The 24,294-nt window shown below is 37.9% G+C and overlaps 1 protein-coding gene across 5 annotated transcripts in view; it reads right to left on the reverse strand.

The window, feature by feature from the left end:
- Positions 1–24,294, reverse strand: part of LOC27209144 (unextended protein) — a 52,689-nt gene that overhangs the window by 22,211 nt on the left and 6,184 nt on the right. For 2 of the 5 annotated variants that reach the window (XM_039292779.2, XM_039292778.2), the window contains 3 exons: positions 19,820–20,153; positions 6,616–6,804; positions 6,352–6,567 (listed from right to left, as the gene is read on the reverse strand). In XM_039292779.2, coding sequence (XP_039148713.1) covers positions 6,352–6,567; positions 6,616–6,804; positions 19,820–20,153 — 739 coding nt within the window. Of the gene's footprint in view, positions 1–6,351; positions 6,568–6,615; positions 6,805–19,819; positions 20,154–24,294 lie in introns of those variants that run through there. The other 3 variants (XM_039292781.2, XM_039292780.2, XM_044922704.1) reach the window with 3 other exon arrangements.

A 24,294-nucleotide genomic window follows, 5' to 3' on the forward strand; every position in this document is an offset into this window, starting at 1 on the left:
CATCAATTCAAAATATCTAAACTACATCTAGAAGGTAATAATGCTGACCTTATAATTTATTTGCAAGCAATTAGGGTTCCTATTCAGGCACTTATTCGAAAATTACCAACTAATTTGTTTTGTAAGAACTGATTTAAGAACCATAATTTACATAGCACAAAATGACGGGATTTATGAAGAACACGCAAATGCAAATGTTCAACAGACCACCCATGAGACCTGCAAAGACCGACAAAATCAATTCGGTGCAAATAGATTTGCAAACCCACAACTTAATTTTAATAGCAATCCATTTCGACAAACGCAACAAACTATAACTAACAACTCCAATTACAACATTAAACAAACTATAAACGTCCTAGACCAGTTGACAGCGATCAATTAAGAATCAATTAAGACTAACTTAGACTACAAGATGCACAAGAATATGGACCAACTGATCCAAACTGTAATCAACACTTTTATGAACAACCCAGGTAGACAGTAATCAACAAAATGAAAATATTTCTCAATTTAACGAGAATTTTCGGTTACCAGCCTCAGACAACACCAATACATCGAAATTAAACACAAAGATCATAAATACAAATGACTCATTAACACAGAATCGACCATTAACATGATGAGAGAAAATAACTTTGGTCTCCCAATTCAAAACACTGAATGCGAAGTTCTTACATCTTACGGTGCCAGTAACAATATTTTTAACAGGTGTGAACAATTTTATCTACATGATTTCTCAGAAGAATATGATTTATTAATTGGAAAAATTGCTCAGTGATGGACAGCCCATTATAAATTATAAAAATTCCACAGTTTCAATTTGTAATAAAGTATACCCATTAATTAATTCAGACCCAAAAAAAAATCATTCCTTCACATTCAAAAACAAAAAATAATAGTATCAGATGAGAAATTAATTCCGACTTTAAAAAAAAAAATAGATTTTAAATTGTTTCGACTAAATTATCTAAACGAGGACAAAAGTTCTATATTAAAAATATTTTTAAATAAATTCCAGAATCTTCAATATCAAAAGAATGAGATCCTTTAACATTCACTAAATAATAAAAAACGTTATAAACACAACACACATTCCTCTTATTTATTCAAAGCAAAATCGACTTGCCCATACGCATGAAATAGAAGTAGAAAAGCAGGTACAAGAAATGCTTAAGCAAGGATTAATTAGAGAAAGTAATTCACCACATAATAGCCCCACTTGGGGCTATACTTGGTAAACTAGGACAGTGTCAATATTTTCCAACAATAGATCTAGTGAAAGGCTTCCACCAAATAGAGATGGACCCATATTCAATAGCCTCAAGAAATAGAAATTGAACGAAGTCCGTTACGCCCCTTATTGTACCCAACAGCATCAGCTGACGCATAGGCTTCTCTTTAAGGGAAGGGAAGTAACGTAACTATGCCTTCATCATAATTCACTTATACAAAATATCGACCGCGGTGGTCCGCAGTATCGATTCCTCGTTAAATAAACAAACATTTCTCGAAATTGCGCATCCACTCAAGCTGTAACCAAAACCCAGCCACTAGGCAGGCATAGTACATAAGAATTATTTTTCCATATGTATGCAAATATGCATAAGCAAGAAGCGCTCTCGCGCAGATCAAGTAAACAACCCTCTAACCCAGTACATCTAAGATTTTCTCACACCAATTGTTTCAGCCGACATTCAATCTGCATGTTCCCACGTTCCAAGCCCAGACTCACAAGCTCGAAAACCGAAGATTTGAATCTCAATAAAAAAATCGTAAAAATCTAAGAACGCTTGTATACAAAATTTTGCGGGCTTGGATGAAGAAAAAGAAGATTTGATGGTATACATTATTAAAGGTCCAATTAAATTAAAGAAGATGATAAAATAAACTTTTTTGACGATATGTCCGTCCACATAAATTCTCCGATACCTATGATTTCCTGTTAGGCCGTAAATATCTCGAAGATACGAAAGCTAAGATAGATTATGAGAAGAAAACTGTAACTTTAGGTTCGCTAACCTTCAAGTTTTGATATAAAGAAAAGAAGGACGTGACCGTATCTATAAAATGCCTTGACCCAAAACAAATTTGCACCCATCGAGCAATACAACCAGAAACAGTAAGAGGTTAAGACCGCACTTGCAAAGTGTCTTCAACCAAAGTTTAAAGCAAAACTTAAACCAATGTCTAAACCAAATCAACAAAAGAGGAGACCTCAACAATAAAATGACCATGAAGATCCATTTCCTACAGAAAACCTTATAAATATCCCCAAAGCATTGATCAGGAGGTTAACAATCAAATTAAAGAAATTTTAGATCAAGGTATATTCGTAAATCGAAATCACCTTATTGTTCTCTTATTTGGGAAACAAAAATTTTGAATCGTAGTAGATTATAGGAATCTCAATTAAATAACAGTGAACGACAAGTTCCCCATTCTTAGAATGGAGGAAATATTGGATAAAATTGGACGATGCCAATATTTTACAATTGATTTAGGTTTTCACCAAATAAAAATTGAAGAGGATAAAAATTCCATTGCGAAAACAGCTTTTTAAACTAAACATGGGCATAGCGAATATACAAATTAAAATTGTTACTGTTTAACTTTTTTTTTAAATAATTTTTATTATATTATAATTTAATATTTTATTTTTTCACATATACTATTACAAGACACTTTTTTATTGCTTATCCTTGATTTGAAACTGTTCACGATCTCGTCCCGATCCAGACTGATCTGAATCTTAATCCTAATCCACTCAACCTCGGCCAGAAGCTTTTTTAGGATAAAAGCTTTATACTGAAATTATTTCACAACATTGTGAAATTCAAATTTGATGTCTGGTGTTTACTTTAAGTTTGGTTATTTATCGGGTGGCTAAGTGCTGGCGACAAAAACAAGGACAAAGGAAATTCTGCAGAGATTGGATTATGAAATTAGTTTATCAACTGGGTCAGAGTGCATATTTACGGGTTGGATAACTTACACGCATGCCTTTTGGTTTGAAAAATGCCCCTGCAACATTCCAAAGATCTATGAAAAATCTTTAATCTACAAAGATTAAATCTACAAAGAGTGACTAGTCTACTTAGACGAAATTATAATATACTCAACTTCGTTGGGGAACATATTCTGTCCCTTAGGAAGATCTTTACAAAACTCAGGGATTCTAATTTAAAGTCACAGCTAGACAAATGTGAGTTCGTCAAGAAGGAAACAGAATTCTTGGGATCCAAGACACCAGAACAAATAAAATCATTTTTGTGATTATGTGGGTTCTATCGCAAGTTCATTCCTAACTTTGCCAAGGTAGTTTAACCTATGACCCTTAAACTGAAGAAAGGCGCAAATGTAAAGCTTACGTTGAGTTGTTTGAAAGGGTAAAAGTTTTGATAACTTCGGATCCGATTTTGATCTATTCAGACTTCTCAAAACCATTCTCCTTGACAACTGGCCCAAGTAATTTAGATATTGGTGCTGTGTTATCTCAAAATCGTAAACCCGTCTGCCACTTGAGCAGAACGCTGAATGAACATGAGATAAATTATGCTAAAGAAAAGAATGAAAAAAGAATTGCTAACCATTGTCTGGGCTACGAAATATTTCAGGTCATACTTGTTTGGTAGACCATTTGAAATATTAAGTATCACAAACCTTTAGTATACCTAAATAATATTAAACTGCCAAATATGAAATTACAAAGGTGGAAAATCAAATTGAACGAATTTGATTATGAAATTAAATATCTTCCAAGCAAAATATACTATGTAGCGGATGCCCTTTCCCGCACAAAAATTTAAGAAGCCATGCTTGGTGAAATTACAGATGCAACAGTCCTTAGTGCGAGTGAAGATAATTTAAATGACGTACCAATAACCGAAAGACCACTCAATGCCTACTCTAGACAAATAGAGTTAAAAAAAGGATACATCCATTCAGCCAATGTGTGTCATTATTTTCAGAAGTTAAAAATCAAAATGACTTACAAAGAAATGGCAATTAAACTCGCTAAGAACATCATTAAGGAATACTTGTGCAAAAAGATTTTCCAGAGAGTCTATATTGAAGTCATAAGCCCTAAAAGTTTTACCAAATTATTAAGATGTACGGAAAAGTTAATCGATATTCTAACCAATGCCGAATTTAAGTATAGTACTAAAAAGCCATATAGATGATATACATATAGATAGATTTACATCCAGGAATAGAAAACACCATTAGCTGGTTTAAGGAAGACTACTATTTCCCAGACAGTCAAAAACTTATCCAGAATATCATTAATGAGTGTCAATTCTGTGATATAGCGGAAATTAAGAATTAGAAGATCAGTCTGAATCGGGACGATATCGTGAACAGCTTCAATCCAAATATAAGGTAGTAATAAAGTGTCTTGTAATAGTATAAGTGAAAAAGTCTATAACCGAATAAATATTAAATAATAAAAAAATTTTTTTTTTAATTAATTAATTAATTAAAATTAATTAAGTAGTAACAATTTTAATTTGCATAGCTTTGCAGAATTGGTTAGGGTTAGAAGGCGTAAACATATCTGTCACCACAAATAAAAACGGTGTGTCTGATGAAGAGAGATTCCAAAAGATTGTAATAAACGACTACATTAGTAGTAAACAAACTATAGAAAACAGATGTACAAGATTTGAAACAATCTTATATGGGTACAATCACAAAACAAAACATAACACAACCAAAAGATCTCTAGCGGATGTCTTGACATATGCAGGAAACCCAGACTTCAACGTTCAGCAAAACAAAATAGACAAAATCGACAAGCTTAATGAGAAACGAAATATAGGCAAACTCCACTTGTAAAGAGCAAAGTAACCAATCCATATAGGAAAACAGTAGAAATGGAACAGCTAGACGATAAGCACTTTGAAGAAACGAACCCCGGTAGAAAGATCATACACTATAAATCAAAATTTAAAAAACAAAAGTTTATAAGATTAAATATATATCTGCATGATTCCTCTTATCATAATATCATTATCATATCATATCATTATCATTATAAATCCACTCAGTGCAATGAACGGATACCTTATATTCCAAACAGGAACAATGGAAATTCCAAACTATGAATATCACTATTTAGATATAAATATGTTAACGTTTAAAAACCTAATAGAAGAAACGGAAGATTTACCCAGTGTACCTCAAATACAATTATAACAAATTATAACAAGAACTTAACGGTTTGAAAATTATCAGGCGATGTTAAAGAGATCTTGTAAACGAAGTAGGAAAAGTGTATAAGTATTATTTAATTGGCACTTTAGACCAAGACGATAAAAACGAACTGGAAGAAAAGATTAACACTATGTCAGAAAGTTCATGAAAAATCACGACTTAAACATGATTGTTGTTTTAGGTAATCAACAGTGGAATAGCTTAAAAACAAAAAAGATAGGAACCAACGAATGTCGATATTGATATTTAATTTGCAGTAAGTTACAGAATATATTGAAGATATTGAATTAGGTATGCAGTTAACTAGGCTAGGAATCTTTAATATAAAATTATTAAAACATTACTATTTAAAAAAACGTAAACTCAGATAAATTTTTAAAAATAAAATCGTCTACCTGTCTTAAAACAGATACGAATGAAATTTTAATTATTTCTCATGTTCCAAGCGTAGTCACTGCAGTTCAAAACTTTTAAGTAATTTCTTACCCAGGTAAACATAATTACATTATAACGGAGCAAATATTGGATAGGTTAGCGTAGCGCTGACAAAGTAGCATACGCTACGTGTGTGTGCACCGAAATGCCCTGACACCGTGAGAAAAACTTGTACTAGAAATAAAACCAACTAAAAGTTCGAAGCATTTTTTATATTCTAAAAACCTAAAGCATGCAGTAAGTTTTTCAAAGGTAGTATTATCGATTACCTTAACATATATTGATATAATATAATATGATATTTATATACATATATTTTATTACTCATTCATTATTAGTCATTCTGGCCATGTTAGTTTCTCCGCCTGGATCGTCTGATTTCAGATCTCAGGAACTATAAAAGCTAGAACATAAAAGCAGCGTAAGATTTGTTGACCCATGTTGACACGCACACTCTATCGCTCACAAACCACTGAAAACTGCAACGCCCTACTTTCAAAAATTTATTTCATTTAATTTTATTTTATTAATTTTTATGCCTATTTCTATCGATTTGAAAAACATATTGCGAATTTTGTAGTTCGAGATCCCATTTTCTGAGTAAAGGGTATCTGATAGTCGAAAAACTCGACTATAACGTTTTCTCGAGTTATATTTAAAATGACTTATTTTCCCGTTAGCATGTTTATAAAAACTTACCTGTGGAGTTATTTCACCGAAAAGTACGATTGCCAATGTGGAAAATATAACAGCAAAGAGTCCAGAAGTTAAACCATCCAGCAGAATGGTAAAAGTTGAGTTTACCAACACATTACCCAAGAGGATACTGCACAAAAGATAATTACCTTGATCTCGAACAGGTGCAATCTTTGACGCATATTTTTTTTCTTTTTCCGTACCAGTGTTCCGCAAGATCTAAAGTTTTCAAATATTAAAAGATTTAATTATATATTTTGATATTACCTTTAATTCTGTGCGGTCCATTGACATTAAACCCAAGTTAAGGCCTGAAAACAGAGCCGAAAAGCCCAGGCATGTTACGATGATGATTATGGCCAGCCACACAGGTATTAACGGTTCAAATGTTTTTATTTTTAAAAAATCGGAGTTTCCTTGATGTTCCAGAGGCGTCGTCGTTGCAGCTTTGCTGTGCTAAAAAATAAAAAGTTTTAATTCGGATTTTATTCTGTTTGCCAATACCAAACCGATGTGCAAAAATAGTTCGGTCACTCCCGCTACAACTCCCAAGAACGACTAATGCTTTCAGCAGTTCATGTGTACTAAACTCACACAAAAACTGTACAAAAAACTCATTATAATACAAATATTATAACTCTGTAAGCAATTACGTGGGGTTCGTGTTCACTCACGGAAACAGTTACGTTTCTCCCATCATTTCATTTAGAAGTGCGAGTATTTCTTGTTTATATATTGATTATTTCTAAATCAAGGATCTGTTTGTAAATGGCATAGTACATCATATTATTAAATTTATTTTATTTATTTTATTATTTATATACTATATTTGACATAATAAATTCTGTTTCCAAGACACATCGACGTCCTGCTAGGGAAGCGGAAGATCTTTCTGGCATCGCAACCTTTTTTTCTTTTTTCTTCCACTTTGAGAATATGAGAGTAAAGTGGAATTTTAACCTCAAAGCTATGTTTTCCGTTTTTTTCGTGTATTTATTTATCTATATCTATCGGAATACTAAAAGCATTTTGGGCACGACCAAAAACATCCCAACACTGTCACGCCAAAACTTCTAAAATATGGTTTGTTGGGTTTCTTTTTATAATTTTTATTGGAAATTTATATCCATTTGCAATACAACTTTTTTCTACGCCCACTCCAACGCCCACAAACCCCCCAAACTGCGACTAGCTGATCAACGGGTATCTGATAGCCAGACCAGTAGACTATAGCATTTTCTCTTATTTTACTGTAGTATCAGAAAATGAAAGAGGTTTATGATGTCCCACAGTCCTTCAATATTTACGAACTCTAGGAATTAAACTTTACCATACACTAGAATCAGAAAAGCGACGTCAACAGTCAGGCTAAAAACTTCCATTGTACCTTCATGAAAATATAAAGCTCTACCGTGGAAGCGAGTATCACACCTTCCACATACGGGACGTGTAGATACATACACCTACTCTGTCCATTCGGTGAGAAACCTGTGGATATATCTTTGGTAATTAAACTAACCTATACAGCAATCTACCACGGATTATTAAGCTTTAAACAGCAAAATCTAGAAGACATTCGAGGCAATATCGAGCATTAACAAACAACCACTAACGAAAAACTTAATAAAAATAGAAGCGAACATTTTCACTACAGGCAGGACATCAGCTTACATGTTACCAACAAACCAATACAAATCTAAGGGATCTTAAAGGATCTCCGCATAACTCTAACTCTAACACACCCAAACTCATTGGCGAGTGGTCTCGCCAGTTCTCTTCACATCCGACGTCTTAAGTGGAGTCACCCACTGGTCTCCCTACCCGTAATATTTCTTAACCGTTTAAATATTCCTAAACAACGTTTATATGTAATCTAGTTAAGGCTCTTTGTTCCATACATTAACTTTTCATCTTTGTCCGGTTATGTTCAATGTACTTCCTAAGGCAATAATTAATTATATCCGATCAAGTCATCGAGATCATGCGGGCTGCCAACTGGCAAAGACCGGCGAATTTATTGGATCGAAATGATTCTATGAGAAATTTACGTGGAATTTTCTAAGCCAACTGTTTGGTTATGCACCCAGCAGCAGCTTATCATAAATTTGAGTTATTTTATTTATCAGCTCTGTGCTGAAATATTTTTTTGATTTGGCATTCCCCTTTATGCTATGTTCCTCTCTCTCAATAGACAGCGAGCACAGCTGTCATAATCTTTATTCTGTGAAGCTTTCTCATTTGCCTTCTGCATAGCAAGTTTAGTTACAAATTAAGTGTTGATCGCACCGGTACTGCTGTGATACACTTTAACTCTTAATCCGTTCGGTACGGGCACTGCCACCGTTCGTGTTATACCCTACAGCACTGTGTGGCAAAATATATTGCAATAAAACTGAAATATTAATTTAAACCTTAACTTTACCGTGATTATAAATTGCCACACCATTTTTCAAAGTCAATAAAAAAGCTCATTGCCTAAACAGCAAGAATACTATTGTTGCAATAATAACAATACAATATTAAACCGGACCGCCCTTCTGAATATCCTAGCAGAAAGAAAAAACCGACTGATGTGCATTTACGCAACAATATCCGATGGAAAGCAAGTCGTACATAAATACAAGAAGCTGGCTATCGACAGAAATTTCTTATATTTGTCATAATTATACATAAAGTAAAAGATACTATCTGGCCGCCATGCCAGTAGGTATCACAAGGGGATCAACCACCGTGTGGTACTGTAATTGTGAAACACTACTGGAAGTGCAACTACACTATCCACGCGAGAGCGGCTGGAAACCGGCTCTTAGTTAGGTCATGCTAGGACATGTTAGGTCTCTGCTAAGAGTGCTGGCTAATCGTAGTTGGGCTGGAGCTGGTAACTCTCAAAAATTTCCACACCTCCGGGCCGGACTAAGGTGTCATTCGAACCGTGCCGAAAGTCTGCCAGGCTGGGGGCCAGTGTAATAACGTCCGCCTGGTCTAGTTAGCCTTACCCGGGTACTGCGGATCTCTGCCCGGGCGGACCTTTTATTTCTCTGCAACTCGTTGGTACTATGAGCAATAGACCACATCATTTTAAAATACCGCAGGCCTTGACTGCGGGAAATGTCGCAAGACATTACGAGGACCGTCTCCTTGACGGAGAGCGGCCTACTTCGGTGGTAACACCAAAAAATGTTCCTAAACGGAATGTGCCAACGGCACAAGTACGCCCAGCTGCGAGAGGTAAGAATCGGGCAGCCACACCGCGTCACTAGACTGTGGTCCAAGCCGGGCAAGCGGGACGGGCTAAAAACCCATTACCGCAACTTGGTCAGACTGCGGCCCGGGATGACCCTAACCGTAAGGGGCTGAGCGGGGCCAGAACGAAGTGGTATCTTCGTTACCTTCAGCAAGGCAAGTCACCAACGGAAGCTTTATCTCTGGCCAAGACACCGCAGCCGCTAGAGCAAAGGACCAACTCTGCTTCGAAGCGGTAAACGGCACCTTGACGCCTCCGACGGAAACGCCTAAGAGGCAGAAGGTGGAGAAGAGCAGGCCCCCGACTGCTCCTTTCGATGGCGCAAGCCATCATATGCGGCCGTAACTGGGACCATTAAAGTTGCGGTCGTACGAGACCCCAAGGTCGTCCTCAGTAGTGAGGACCTCTCACAGCCCGAGTACGCACTACTGGAGGAGATAAACCTGTCTGGTTGTGATTCTCCAATTAAGTTTGGAGGAATCCACTTCAGGGTGGGTCACCTGATAGTGGATTGCCGTAACGCAACCACTGCTGAGTGGCTGCAATTAGCAGTCCCCAGCCTCAGTAAGTGGAGCGGTGTCTCCCTGGAGGTAAAAATGGGTGACGACTTGTCATCGTCACACAACATTACCATCTTCTTCCCCAGGACAGGGGACAAAACAACAAAGTGGATCATGGAATTGATAAGGAAACAGAACGACTTGGACACTGAGATCTGGCGTCTCATTTTAAGGAAGAATGAGGGTGGTGGCTCGCTCCCCAGCCTTGGAATTGATGACAACTCATGTGCCAAGATTATTTATAGCGACCACAAGCTGAGCTTCAGGTTTGGAGACATCTCAGTTTGTAGTCTAAAGAAGGCCAAGGCGATCAAAGCCGGCACAAGACGGGTCGAGACTCCTCAAAATCCACTAGTCTCCGTGGAGAAGGAAAAGCCCAATAAGCTCTCCGGATCCAACAAGGATCTGGGTGCGACCGTCATCGAGATGGGGGATCAGACTCCGATATCCTCTCAGGAGCTAGGCATGGAACTAGACCTGTTGAGGGAGGAAGAAGCGGTACCGACGGATGGTGATCTGGGCATCTCCAGATCAGTAACGCCGATGATGGAGCCGATCATCTAATGGTCGGGAGTTAAGGGATAGCTTAGGTGAACATCCATCGCGCTAGCCCTGGTACAGAAACCCTGGTATAACCAGGGAATAAAAGGACTGTACGTGAAGAACGCCAAGGTAATTTGAATCAACGGGCTTCTAGCCCTAAAGCCTTTACCGTGAAATGTAGAAGTATTAATTATTATATACTTACAGAATTTCTCATGCCGGACTGTGTACCGATCGTGGTAAAATTTGTGGAACCATACCATAAGGAACCATATGTGCTTTCATAGACATACAGGGTGCTTTTAACAATACCTCCCATGAGGCTGTCAACGCATCCCTGGCAAGAAGATGCGACAACCAGCAGATGGATCAAGTCACTACTGGCATCTAGGCGTGCCATGGCCACTACAGGAGGACAGTCGTCCACAGTATCTACCATAAGGTAGATACATACACTATACATTTTATACTTTGCCAAGGCTATGCTGATGTAGAGGCAGAGGTAAATACTCTGCGATATCATTCAACTGCAAAACTGTTATTGTTCCTTTCACTAATAGGTACAAGCTACAGAGAATGAAGGCAATAACCCTGTCAGAATGTCACATAGAGGCCAGCAAAGAAGTTAGGTATCTTGGGATAACCCTTGACTCCAAACTTAGCTTCAAAACTCATGTCGATAACACAATTGATGAGTGCACCAGAGCACTTTTCACGTGTGGAAACATTGCTGGTAAGTCGTGGGGAACCTCACCACGCATAATAAGATGGCTGTACCTCATGGTAGTCAGACCCATACTAACCTATGGGGCAATAGCCTGGGGTGATAGATCACGCCATAGCACAACTAAGGCGAAACTCCATAAGCTGCAGAGAATGACCTGCGTATGCATGACAGGAGCAATGCGTACTGTCAGCAATGCGTACTGTACTGTCCCACTGCAGCCCTTGAAGTACTAATGGAGGTGACGCCGCTTCATATCGTCATTGAAATGAAACGGAAAGCCACCCTAATAAGAATTGAGGGAGTAGGAAATGACTGCAACCTCACAGTATGGATGCCGAAAGCCTAAAAAGGTATATACCTTTGCTAATGCAACCAAGGGATGAGATGCCAACTGAGCACAGGTTCGCTCAGAACTTCAGCACTCATCTCAGTAAAAAGAACAGTTGGACATCCCTGGGGAAAGTACACCCTATGAAACCACAAACCACACAGCCCTAGACAATCTAGGAGCTGTCAACAAACTCACAATAAGGTGGGTCCCGGGACACAACAACATCCCGGGAAATGAGATAGCGGACAACCTAGCCAGAAAACGGGCAGATAACCCACTAATTGGGCCCGAACCCTTCTGTGGTGTTAGTCACCACAGAATGCGGGGCTTACTGAAGTCACCAGAGGAAGAAAAGCGTGATCTTCTGGGAACACCTACCAGGACTTAGGCAGTCTAAGATTCTCCTCCGTGAATATAACCATAAAAGGCTCAAGACCTTAATGACACACTTGAAAAACACCGTGCACATTTTGACGGGGTATTGCCGACTTCACAGCCATTTGCACAAAATTGGCATTGCAGACAGTGAACTTTGTCACTTCTGCTGCATGGGAAGGAGAACTCTTCACATATTATATGTGATTGCATGGCGCTTGCTATCAAGAGGAACAGACTCCTGGGCATGTATGTAGTCCCACGGCACTGTGGTCCAGAATTCGATTTTTTCGGCATAAAGTCTAAAAATTGAAGTACAGACTTGAAACTTTGTACATTTTGTTGTTAAATCACAAATAGTTTGCGCACAAAATTTGGAGTCTGTGCGACCACGCCCTCTCTTGCCTCCCATATTAACTACTGGTATGACTCAGTCAACGAAATTTCATTGTTTTTTTTTTTTTTTAAGGTGTGTATATTGTTGTTTTAAAAATAATCGCCCTCTTCTTCTTTTAGTTCTACATTATAAATTTCCGAATCTGAACTCGAATCAGAATCAGAATGTGAATCCTATATTTTGTCTCATGGATCAGGTTTAAAATTAGACTGCATTTTCAAAAGACTTATACTGCCTTCGGAAGTGGTTTTTCCTATTTTTTCTCTCTCTTTTAAAAAAATTGTTGATAATAGTGGGTCCGAGGAATCAATCGCTCTGTGGAAAATATCACTCATCCTATTGATCCGACTATTTTTCCTTGCATGTGATAGTCGGTCCCTTTTGTAAAGTTTATTCCAGGCTTCACTCGCATTTTCAGTTTCCTTTTTAATCTTTCTCCTGCATTTTGGTAAGATAAGTATCGGCGTCCCATTTGCTGGGGTGTCTTGGAGTTTTCAAAATCACTAACAAGAATTGTTATCTTAGACGCCATCCACTTGGTATGTTTGGAAATAAATCGGTCTAGTTGTCTGTTACACTCGGGCAGTTTTTTTTTTAATAAATAATTCAAAATTTACTATTTTTTTTTTCAATCTCTTCTGTCCGTTTCGATTCCTGATTATTGTTGTTGATTGCTGAATAAACGTAATCTGAAACATAACTTATTTGCCTATTGTTACGCCTCCAAATGTCCAGGAGGTCGCTATGTCTGAACACGAACTTGCCTATATAAAATCAAATTTTTAAGAAAACGAGCAAAAATGGGCAAAAGATATTTCTTTACCGTCAAAGACAATAGTTAAAGGTACAAACTAAAATTGTCAGAAAATTAGTTATACTCCACGAAACACAGGGGACACGTTAGAATTTTCTGTTAAAATACACATAAATTGGATGTCACACAACATAAAAGCAGTACAACTACACATATATTACCTACATACGTTAAAAACATCATACCTTGGCATTTATTTTCCATATTTTACTATAATTTATGGATGCGCATTAACGATCGTACTACGTGCAAAAGTAAACAAATAATTTGGCGGGAATTGCATTCTCTCAATCAGCTGTTTAACACTTCACCTTTAAAAGCTCATAAAACGATTTAGTGAAGCTTTCGGTCAATTTTGTTTTTGGTTTTTTTTTTATATGATCAATTTTCTATTAGAAAATAATTGCTAAAGGACGATTTATTGCCATAAAAATTTAGACTTTATGCACGGCACTTTATGCAAAAAAAAAACGAATTCTGGACCATAGTGCACGGGAAACAATTGCAGCCCTGAACCCCAATAAAATTCTGGCATTTATACAGTGCATTGGACTTCAGGGGGATCTTTGAGTCATGAAGGGGTAGTACAATAGATCCGACTGGGTCGCAGTACACCTGCAATCCTACTTAATAATAACAATAAAAGATACTAGCTGCGCGCCTCGACTGCTGAAAGGGGAGCCAGGCCAAGTTGCTATAACTAATGAGAAGATAGTCGAACTCAACGAGGACGGTGTCATCTGACGAATTTTAACGGAACGGGTTAAACTAAAAAAAAAATCGCTTTCCGGAAGGTTCGTTATTTAAATAATAAGCAAATAATCTGTATCGGTGATGTGACAAGCATAGTCTTAACTTATACATATGTTAGATGTTATTATATATATCTATTTATATTATATAGTTTTATTATTATTAATATATATAATTAAAAATTTGCAATACGCATATGTGAAAAATATATAATTTTATTTCACTGAATGATTACAATATTTTTTAGTTGAGAAGAACACCGAGAATAATTAGCAGAGTTCAGTTTAAGACCGGTGTTAAACTGAACTCTGCTAATTATTCTGATTTGATTGATGTTCAAGCCTCGGTATCGAGCTTTTCTGATATGGACTTTAGACTTTAGGGTTCTGATCAAATGAAGACAGAATGCTTTTGAGTTGCTGACTTTAATTGTCTTTTCGTTTCTCTTGGATTCAAGTGCATTCGCTCTTGCATAAAAGTGCTCTTAGATTCTTTTATAATTTGTTTATTAAAATTGATTCTTTTGTTTTTCGGGATTGCGAGTTTTCCACTCAATCCTGTATTGAGGATCATATGACAATCTTATTCTTATCTGATATCTGTTAGGTACATCCGGAGTAGTGTATTTGGGTGTACATGTTGTATGTGTATTAGTGTGTAATCATGTGCTTAAGTCTTAGGGATTTATGGATATGTCACTACATATATATTTGGGTGGTCCAAACCGGCCACTTCAATTATTTCAAAGAAAACAGTAATGCACTTTAGTGATTTTCCATAATGTATCCCAGCTGCGCACCATCCGTTTCTAATAAAGAATTCTTTGGCAGCGGCACTCAGCCGTTCTTGTAAACATCCTAAAGCCTGACTTTTACTGCTCTCTTTAAACACTTCCTAATCTTAAGAACCCAATAGCGAGGCTCTTCCGAAATACAAATAATGTTCAAATACTGAGGCTTCTCCTCAATCCAATATGCATTTGCATTTTTACTCTTAAGCTGATATCTGAATAAAGAAGTTCAACAAAAACCTTCGTTAAATAATTCTTCTCGGCGTTGTCCTTAGTCAACTGACGGGACACTTATTCGACTCAAATAAATAATATTACAACCAATTTTACTATATATATTATATAGTTTTATTATTGATACCAACAGCGTTGAGCGTAGTTGCCGACCACGTAAAATAACTCAAAAAGAGGATGGTTATATTTTACGGAAGTTTAAGCAGCATGTTCTACAAACTCCCCGATCGGTTACCAAAGAACTAAAAAAAGGAGCAGAAATCGATATCAGTGAAAGAACAGTTCGCAGACGTCTTAAAGAAGCCGCTTTTGGAACATATGCTAGCAGAGTTATACCGCTAATAACTCTACGAAATAAGTTAAAGCAGCTCGACTTTGCAAAAAAAAAATGTTGGTCAGCCTGCATTATTCTTGTAAATTGTTTTGTGCAGCGATAAAAGCTTTTTTGAGTTTCACTGCACAAAAAAAAAAATTTTGTTTGATTACCGAAACAATATCGGAAAAAGTGGCAGCTGTATGTCAGAGAATAAGTCATTCAGGAGGGTCTGTTTTGTTTTGGGGATTCGTAGCCTTCACTGGCTTGGGAGATTTAGTTCCCGTTCATAGAACCATGAATCAAAGAAAATATTTGGATGTCCTTAATAATCATGCATTCCACATACCCCAGCAGGATAATGTCACCTCTCATAAGGCCAAACTGATTACGCAGGTTCTAAAAGATGTTGGCGTAAACGCCCCTGGTCATATATAAAAAAAAGGCATGCAAACTTATCTAGAAGTCGCGAATAAACGATTTTGAAAATTCAGGATATTTATTCAGGATAGATATTTCAATAGATTATATCCACAGCTTGGTACAGTCTGACGCTAGACGCTAAGGGAGGGTATATTTTTTATTAATTTGTTATAATTTTTTAGTTGACTTCTTTTTAAATTTATGACATTTAAATAATTTGTATGTGCGAGGGAAACTAATAGAATAGAATATGCCCGCAAAATGGACATTCCAACGGGATAATGATCCGAAACACACAACCAAATCGGCTAAGAATTGATTCACCCAAAATAGAATAGATGTAATGCCGTGGCCAGCACCATCTTCCGATTTAAGCCCGATTAAAAACCTTTGGGGGGACATTAAACATTATGTGTCGAAGAACTCCCCGACGTCTAAGGCTCAGATTTGGCAAGTTGTGCAGGATGCATGGTCAAAAATACCCACCAAACGTTGCCAGGACCTAGTGGACTCCATGCCGCGTGGGTGTAATTCTGTGCTGGGTAACAAAGCCTATTCAACCAAGTATTAGTCCCCAATTAACACATTAAAAAGAACAACTAAGATCGTTTTGAGTCAAGTTGAATTTTGTTACTCTTATTTCATATCACTGCTATTTTAGTGAACACCAGAATTTCTGCCTATTATGATGTTTTAATCTATATTTTCGAAACTATTGAAAAAATAAAATAAAAACATTGTTTGAAATGAAATTCCTAAAGATATTATAAAAAAAAATTGACCATTAAAACTGTAAATCATAGAAATTTTGTATCTTAAACTCGCAGGTCCCAAGCACTGCTATGAACACAGCTTTACTTATGGCACTGCTAATTTGTAAAAAAGTCATTTTCTTCTCATTTGTCTCTTCTTAAATCAACAATGAAGTTATCAATATGTTAATATTACTTAATTTAACTACGATAGTCTACCTATTTTTACTAAAATTATTAAACAATTTTCCTTTAAGTAAACAATAAGTTACAAACAAATATATTGAATATATTATATATACTTATGCCCACTTGTGGGCATAATGGCATAATGGCATAAGCATATGCATACATAACATGCCTTCCTTGGTACATCCAAAAAACCTATACAAAAGTAATATATACAACACAGCCGCTCTGCTGCTATCCTCAGCAGCAGCGCAGCCCTTTGAATTACAAAATATTGACAGTAAAACGCTATCTTTAAAATAAAGAAATAAAACAATAAACGATATATACAACCGTTAAAAATACACTTTTAGCACTAAACGCAGAAAATTGGAAAATAAATTCTAAGATTATAACGAAGGGAATGACGTACAAAAGAATACAAAATAGCCTTCAATGTTCTGGTATTTAATAACATTAAATAGAAATGGATTGTCCTGATTGGTATCTAACTCAAGCTACAGATATAGAGAGTAATCATTTTGCATCCTTTAAGAAGAAAATTTCAGCTGAACTTGGGAATCAAATTTTAAGTGAACAAGAACTTAAATCATATCATTGGACATATATATTTGAGGCTTTTAAAAACTACTAAAATTGGGCAGATTCAGTATGAAGTGAAATTATCTGCACTGATTGCTCAAACGTCACACGGCCGTTGACGACCGTTCAAGCATGTTGGCTTTAAAATCCTGGTATTAATGACCCATTAGTAAATATGTATGTAAATATACTTACTAATGCATTTCTGTCATAGTCTGAATGAAATGGACACTGGCCATCGCAACTAATCTAACGAAGACGAGGAGAAACTAACGACGCGGTAAGCCTGGAAAAACGAGAAGCGAGGACAACAAGGAAGGAAGACTTGCAAAAAAAGAGTTTTTAGTGGGATTGTGTGAACCTTTTTGAAGGCTTACCATACCTTATATATATGACATAGACTTATAATTCTCTTCTTTTTTGCTTTATATTGTCTTTTGATCTGTGCAGTGAGTCCCCTCTTTCTACCTTTTTCTTATTTTTCTTGGCGCGTGTTATTCTTGTATAACATAACATAACATATATCTACAACATATACTTTATATATTCTTTTACAGAGCAACAATAGAACATAGAAGAATGTCTTAGCACATAAGATAAACAATTATTAGAACCCCAGCGTACAGATTCTAGAGACAAACACGCAGCGCAAGTTTGTCGCCACGACCACAAACCGCACAAAACTGCTACGCCCATGCTTTTGAAGAATGTGTTAATATTTTTTTATATTTTTATTAGTCTCGTAAATTTCTTATCCATTTGAATAAGAAAAAATTTTCCACGCCCACTCGAACACCCTAAAACACCTAAAACTTGCCACGACCACATTTTTGAACGATATCGATATCTTTTCAAAATTTAATTAGTCTTGTAAATTTGTATCGATTTGTCAAAAAAATTTGGCTACTCTTGCGCCCTAAAGTCGCCAAACCGGTAACGCCCACACTTTTAAACAATTAAAAAATATTTTTTATTCACCAATATCTTTCGATATCCCACAAAAGTCGGAGAGCTCGACTATAGCCTTCTCTCTTGTTTTTATATTGTATTGTAGATCCTTTATGAAATTTTTACAGATCATGACCTAATTTGTGTTTGTCAGAAGCTCATCTCTAAAACAAGAATTTGTGGATTTAAAAAAAAAAAATGTCTTTCTCTATTTCTCCTTTTGTCTGTTCCTAATACAGTATTTGAGCATCCGGAAATTATTTTATTGGTTTATTGAAAAAGACAGATAAAACAATAGAAAGCAGATAGCACTTGAGCTCCCAGTTTAGTATAGCAATAGTTTTAATTGCTATATTGACTCGGATGCTGATACAATCCAGAATATTTATATCGTCCGTTACTACGTTTCAAAAATCTGATTACTCTCTATATTCCCTCTTTCCCTTTGGGTATTCTTCAAAGCTTAATTTACTTCGCCTATTGCTTCTTAGCCCTTGAAGTCAGAGATCTGCGCTTTAAAACATAGACCATTTATAGAAATTTCGGATAGCAAAGTATTCTTCACATAAAAAAAAAATATAAACTGAGTCTGAATTCCATTCAGTTAAGTCTTAAATTGCTTAAAATGGTCAAAAGAAACTACTCAAAACAAGAGAAAATGCTATAGTCGAGTTTTCCAAATATCAGATACCTGTACACAGCCGTAAGTGTGAACAAGAAATTTCAATATTTTTTGTATATTGGTAGAAACAAAATAAGCGTTTTTCCAAATCGATCTTTGGCTAATCTTATTTATTAGCTATTTTTGAGCAATAACGACAGAGAATGCTATAGTCGAGTTCCCCGACCATAAGCTAGTGGGAATGCGAACGTAAAATTTCATAATTTTTCGGGGATATCGATAAATTTTGGGGAGTATAACGAGAAAAAATTTAAAAATTGTTTAAAAGTGTTAGCGTTACCGTCGTATTGTAGTTGAATGGAGGGGCGTGGCCACAGTTTAGTTGACAAATAAAAATTTGCAAGACAAACAGTAAGACGAAGAAAAATGTAAACATTCTTCAAAAAGGTGGGCGTGGCAGCAAAGAAACGGTCAACAAACTTGAGCTGCGTCTACGTCTCTAGAATCTGTATGTTTAATCTCAACCTTATAGCTTTTATTGTTACTAAGATCGAGATGTTCATACGGACAGACGGATATGGCCAGATTGACTCTGCTTTTGATCCTGATCAAAGATATAAATATATTTATATGGTCGGAAAAGCTGATACATACTTTAAAAGGAATCTTGTATACCCTTTTCCTCCACAAGTAACGGTTATAATTAGTATATTTGAATTAATATGAAATCAAATCATAGTTTTCTTGTCTGGTTCTTTATCGGTATTTTTTATTGTTTTAATTTTTTAATAAAGCCGTGTGTTTAAGCAATAATTAATTATAAGGCAATAGGAGTTCAACACCACCTTATAGAAAAATAAACTTTAAAACTTACATTTGTCGTTTTCTCAGCTGTTTTGGCACAAATAAAAAATTCATTTATAAATGATGGAAACTTTACTGAGTAAAGTGCTGAAAATCCATCGCTGGATACTTCTATCGGTGTAAAAAGATCAGTAGCTGGCTTTAGACATGGACCGCCATAATCGTTTTTTTCATTTGTAAACGTTATAGCTGTATTTTGTTCTAATCCGCTACCAAACACTCGAAATTGTTGTTCCTTGTCTACTAACACAATTGGTATTCCGTCTTTAGTTTCTACTGTATCGTCTTCCAAACGAATTCCAACTATACGAAAAGAATTCTCACTGGTTCGCCGTGTCCGTGAACTGAAATAATAAATATATATATTTTGAGTTGTTAATGATTATGTGCTTACTAGTATTGTTAAAATTATTAGAATTATTACTCGTAGAGTATATACTCGTATACTATATTCGGTGAAAAGTTTGTAACAGGCAGAAGGAAGCGTTTCCGACTATATAAAGTATACAAGTAAACTAAAGTTAACGTCCACAGACGGCGAAATAAAATAAGCGACAGTAACGGAATTCTGCTAAGTAAGCATTATGCTAAACGTCGCTGCATAGGCGGCAAACACAGCATATTTGTAAGTGGGACTTTCTACTTAAACTGTGTTTTAAGTTTGCAATAATCTAAACATAACTAAAGATAATTGAACGCGTAGTTTTGCAAGAATCGCCAAAAAGAAAATATAAAAAGTTTATACAAGTATAGTGGCTTGAGAGCTAGGTTGACATAAGAGTGTTATTTGTTGACTACGCATTACGAGCGACGCATGAAATGCATGTGGGCATAACTTTTTTTCCGTTTGCCTTTGTTTCGTTCGTTTTGGACCATCTCTCAGTATAACACAATCCGTTCAATTTTGCAACATAGTTGCCTCGCCCTTCAAGAGGCTCGCTTGAAATTGCTTTGGCTACGTAGAAACCCATGTCTTCACCCTTCACTCCGATTGTGATAGTCGCATCCGTGTCCCAGCCCCAAGGCATACAAATTCGTCTCCCCCATCACCATCCGAACAACTGGTGCCGTTTGTACGGCTGTTACTGCTACCTTTGCAGAACAAGCCAAAGCATACCAGCACTTGGTTGACAAAGTCGAATTGCTATTACAGCGATTACACGCGTAACAAGCGATGCTGGGTGTAACGAGCCATTAGATGCCGTCAAGAGCTTACCTGAATTCGCAGGGGTACAAGAGAAATTGGCTTGATGGCAACGGGCAGCCCACATGGATTATCGCTTCTTCAGACCGCACTATGGCACCGCGCGCCATTACGAGGCTGTTATAATCATAAAAAGCAAGGTCACAGGGACCGCAGATGATGAACTAGCTTCATTTGACACAACGCCGATGCAATCATAAGTCGTCTCGATTTCCCTTACAGCCATAAGCGGCCGATTCACGTTATTGAACAAGAGTTGCCCACGCTCAGACAGAATGGCACACCTCTGCTGAAATATTATGATGAGGTGGGCAAGAAACAACCGCTGTTGACTAATAAAGTCAACATGTCATATGAGCCAGCCTTAGCAAAGGAACTTTGCGAAAAATTCGTGTCAGGTTTAAAGCGCAGCCTCACAGACGTTCTCATTGCAGCTAAACCGAGGGATCTGCCTCTGGCTCTGGCACTCGCTCAAGGGGTCGAATCGAAACATGACAGGTATGCTTTCGCGGCCAGCTTCGCGAAAGGCATGGAAGAGAGAGAGCAGAGGGCTAATGCCAATCAGCGAGCTAGACCAAATCAGCAGGCCGATCGCAATCAAGCGGGTCATAGAACCCGCACTTTAGCACTCAGCACAAACAGCAAGGCCAGCCCGGTCAGCGCAGTGCTGAGCAACAAAGTCGCGGTAGCGCACATCAATTTTTTAAGGGTGAATCCTTGCTACCCGTCATCAGACGAAGAGTAGCGGGGCAGGACATGAGTTTCCTTATCGACACCGGCGCGTCAAAAAATGTTATCAGGCCACATAACGTCTGGGCCTACGTGGCGTCCGTCCGGTTAGCACACCATTGAGGGTGCATTCGATACATGGCTCAACTAATGTCATCCAAAAGTGCTTTGTCGCGCTATTCAACGAAAAAGCAAGTTTTCTCGACTTGCTAGGCTGGGGCATCGATTTGCCGGCCTCCGGCCAGCTTAAATTGGGCACGGAAGTTGGGAAAATTTCCTTCCACACATGCGCCGACGTAAACTTCACGGACATAGACTGCCCACACTCGACCGCTTCGCTGCGGAGCACTTTTTTAAAAATGTTTAGAACCAGAAAGATGGCCTTTTAAGTCCCAACGGGGCACTCCCGTACAACACTTCAGTGGTTGCGAGAAGTGGTAAGCGAGAAGCTTATCTACGCCAAGCTTTACCCCTATCCCATGGGGGTAGCTGATTTCGTTAATAAGCAGATACATGATCTCCTTGAGATGGGATTAGAGATTTAAGATGGATTAGATATTTCGCTGCCATAGCAAGGCCCATCTCAGAAATACTGAAGGGCGGAAATGGAACGGTCAGCACGCATAGGTCGAGTAGCATCCAGGTGCGCTTTTCCGAAGCCTAGCATAAACTGCGTAACATTTTGTCGTCGATAGACTTTATGCTTTACATGACGCCATTTGATCTATCGTCAGTGGCTTCAACGTTCCGTATAGGAGCGGACCTATCTCAAGACAGGCCGCCCTAGCGATGATTTTAGAAACGTTAAAGGACAGCGAAGACAACTACGCAACTAACGAACGGGAGTTGCTGGCCATAGTATGGGGCCTAGCTAGGCTGCGGCATTGCTTGTATGGGGTCAAAGATATAAACATCTTTACTGACAATCAACCTCTAAACTTACCATCACACACAGGGGAAATGCTGGTATAGACATTTTCTCCACTGACAAAAAATTTTTCCTCACTGGCATCGACAAGTTTTCCAAATTTGCCGTCGTACAGCCAATTAGCTCGAGAACCATTGAGGACCTGAAACCAGCGCTGCTTCAGCACATGAACTTCTTTCCAAGGGTCAAGATGATTACTACGACAACGAACCATCGTTAAATTACACACAATTACATCTATGCTTTCCAACAACTATGGTGTTAGGATCGCGAATGCACCACCATTGCACAGCGCTTCCATAGCACACTACTGGAACACGCCAGGTGCATGAAAATAGACGACACGATAGAGTTAATCATGTTGGCCCAATACAATAAGTCGATTCACTCGGTTGTCTACCGACTGACATCGTCTAAGCGCACCCCGATGAGCCACAGGAGAAGGTGTTGGTCAAATCCAACCGAAGACTCGGCAACAAACTTACGCCTTTGTGCGAAGAAAGAGTTGTCGAAGCGGACATGGGGATCACAGTCCTCATTAAGGGGAGGGTGGTCCATAAGTACAACCTCAAGTGGCTCACCCATATTCAGTGCCACTCATAGTAATTAAGTAAGTTTTTGGTGGTGGGTTTCATCCGCATAAGATACAAAAATATCAATAAAATTTTCACACACAGGACCGGATTTATACTTCTCCTATCTATGTACCTGGTCTCGGCGCACATAACCGATTACACGCGCGCCAATTACATCCCCATTGTCGATGGACAGATCTTGGTATGGGAGGAGTTTGCCTACGTAAGGCACACCGCAAACCTGTCGGAATAGGCGCGCGTGGTGGAGGAAATGATTGCCTTAACGGAAAAATTCCCACAGTCACACATGAATGTGGATTGGGTGCACGTCCGTGATCTGTTCGATGCATTCGGCACAAAACCACGGGGTGGCCAGGAGCCTAGACTTTCTGGCAGATAGAAATCAACACTAAAGTTCAGAACCAGATTAATCAACTAACCTCCACAATCGACTTAATTCTCAAAACGACAAAAAGGGTCACAAATTGACACCAGCCATTTGTATGTGACGCTGTTAGCGAGAAACTGAATGCTCATGATGGAGCTGCAAAATTTAATGTTGGCTGTGACACTTGCAAAACTTAGCCCAAACATTCTCGACCATGCTGACTTAAAATCAGTTGGGCTTGAGGAGCCCACCAACACCCCCATAGGGGACCTTATGTCTGCGTCGTCTGTGAAAGTCCCACAGTCCAGTGGGATTGGGATCATTGCACTTCTTAATTACATTTCCTAAAATTAGTTTACTTGCAAAAAAGTTACTATCTTCCCCATTAGCCACCAAGGAGCCATGCCTCGAATCACCGACAACATTGTCGCAGAGTGTGATAACGAAGTCCACACTGTCAAGAATTGCACCGCATCTACCAGCACCGCCTTTTACGGATTGTCATCGAGTAGCTCATGTGCCAAAAATATCCACACTGGCGGCGTGGCGCACTGCGAAATGCAACCCAGGAGCCTAGACCAAAAAACCTACGTGGATGACAGGATTGTCATCCCCAACGACAAAGCCGCCAAGGTGCAAGTAGACAACATCACTGAGATCT

This window comes from Drosophila simulans, chromosome 2R (assembly GCF_016746395.2).
Source record: "Drosophila simulans strain w501 chromosome 2R, Prin_Dsim_3.1, whole genome shotgun sequence".
Classification (NCBI taxonomy): Eukaryota; Metazoa; Arthropoda; class Insecta; order Diptera; family Drosophilidae; genus Drosophila; species Drosophila simulans.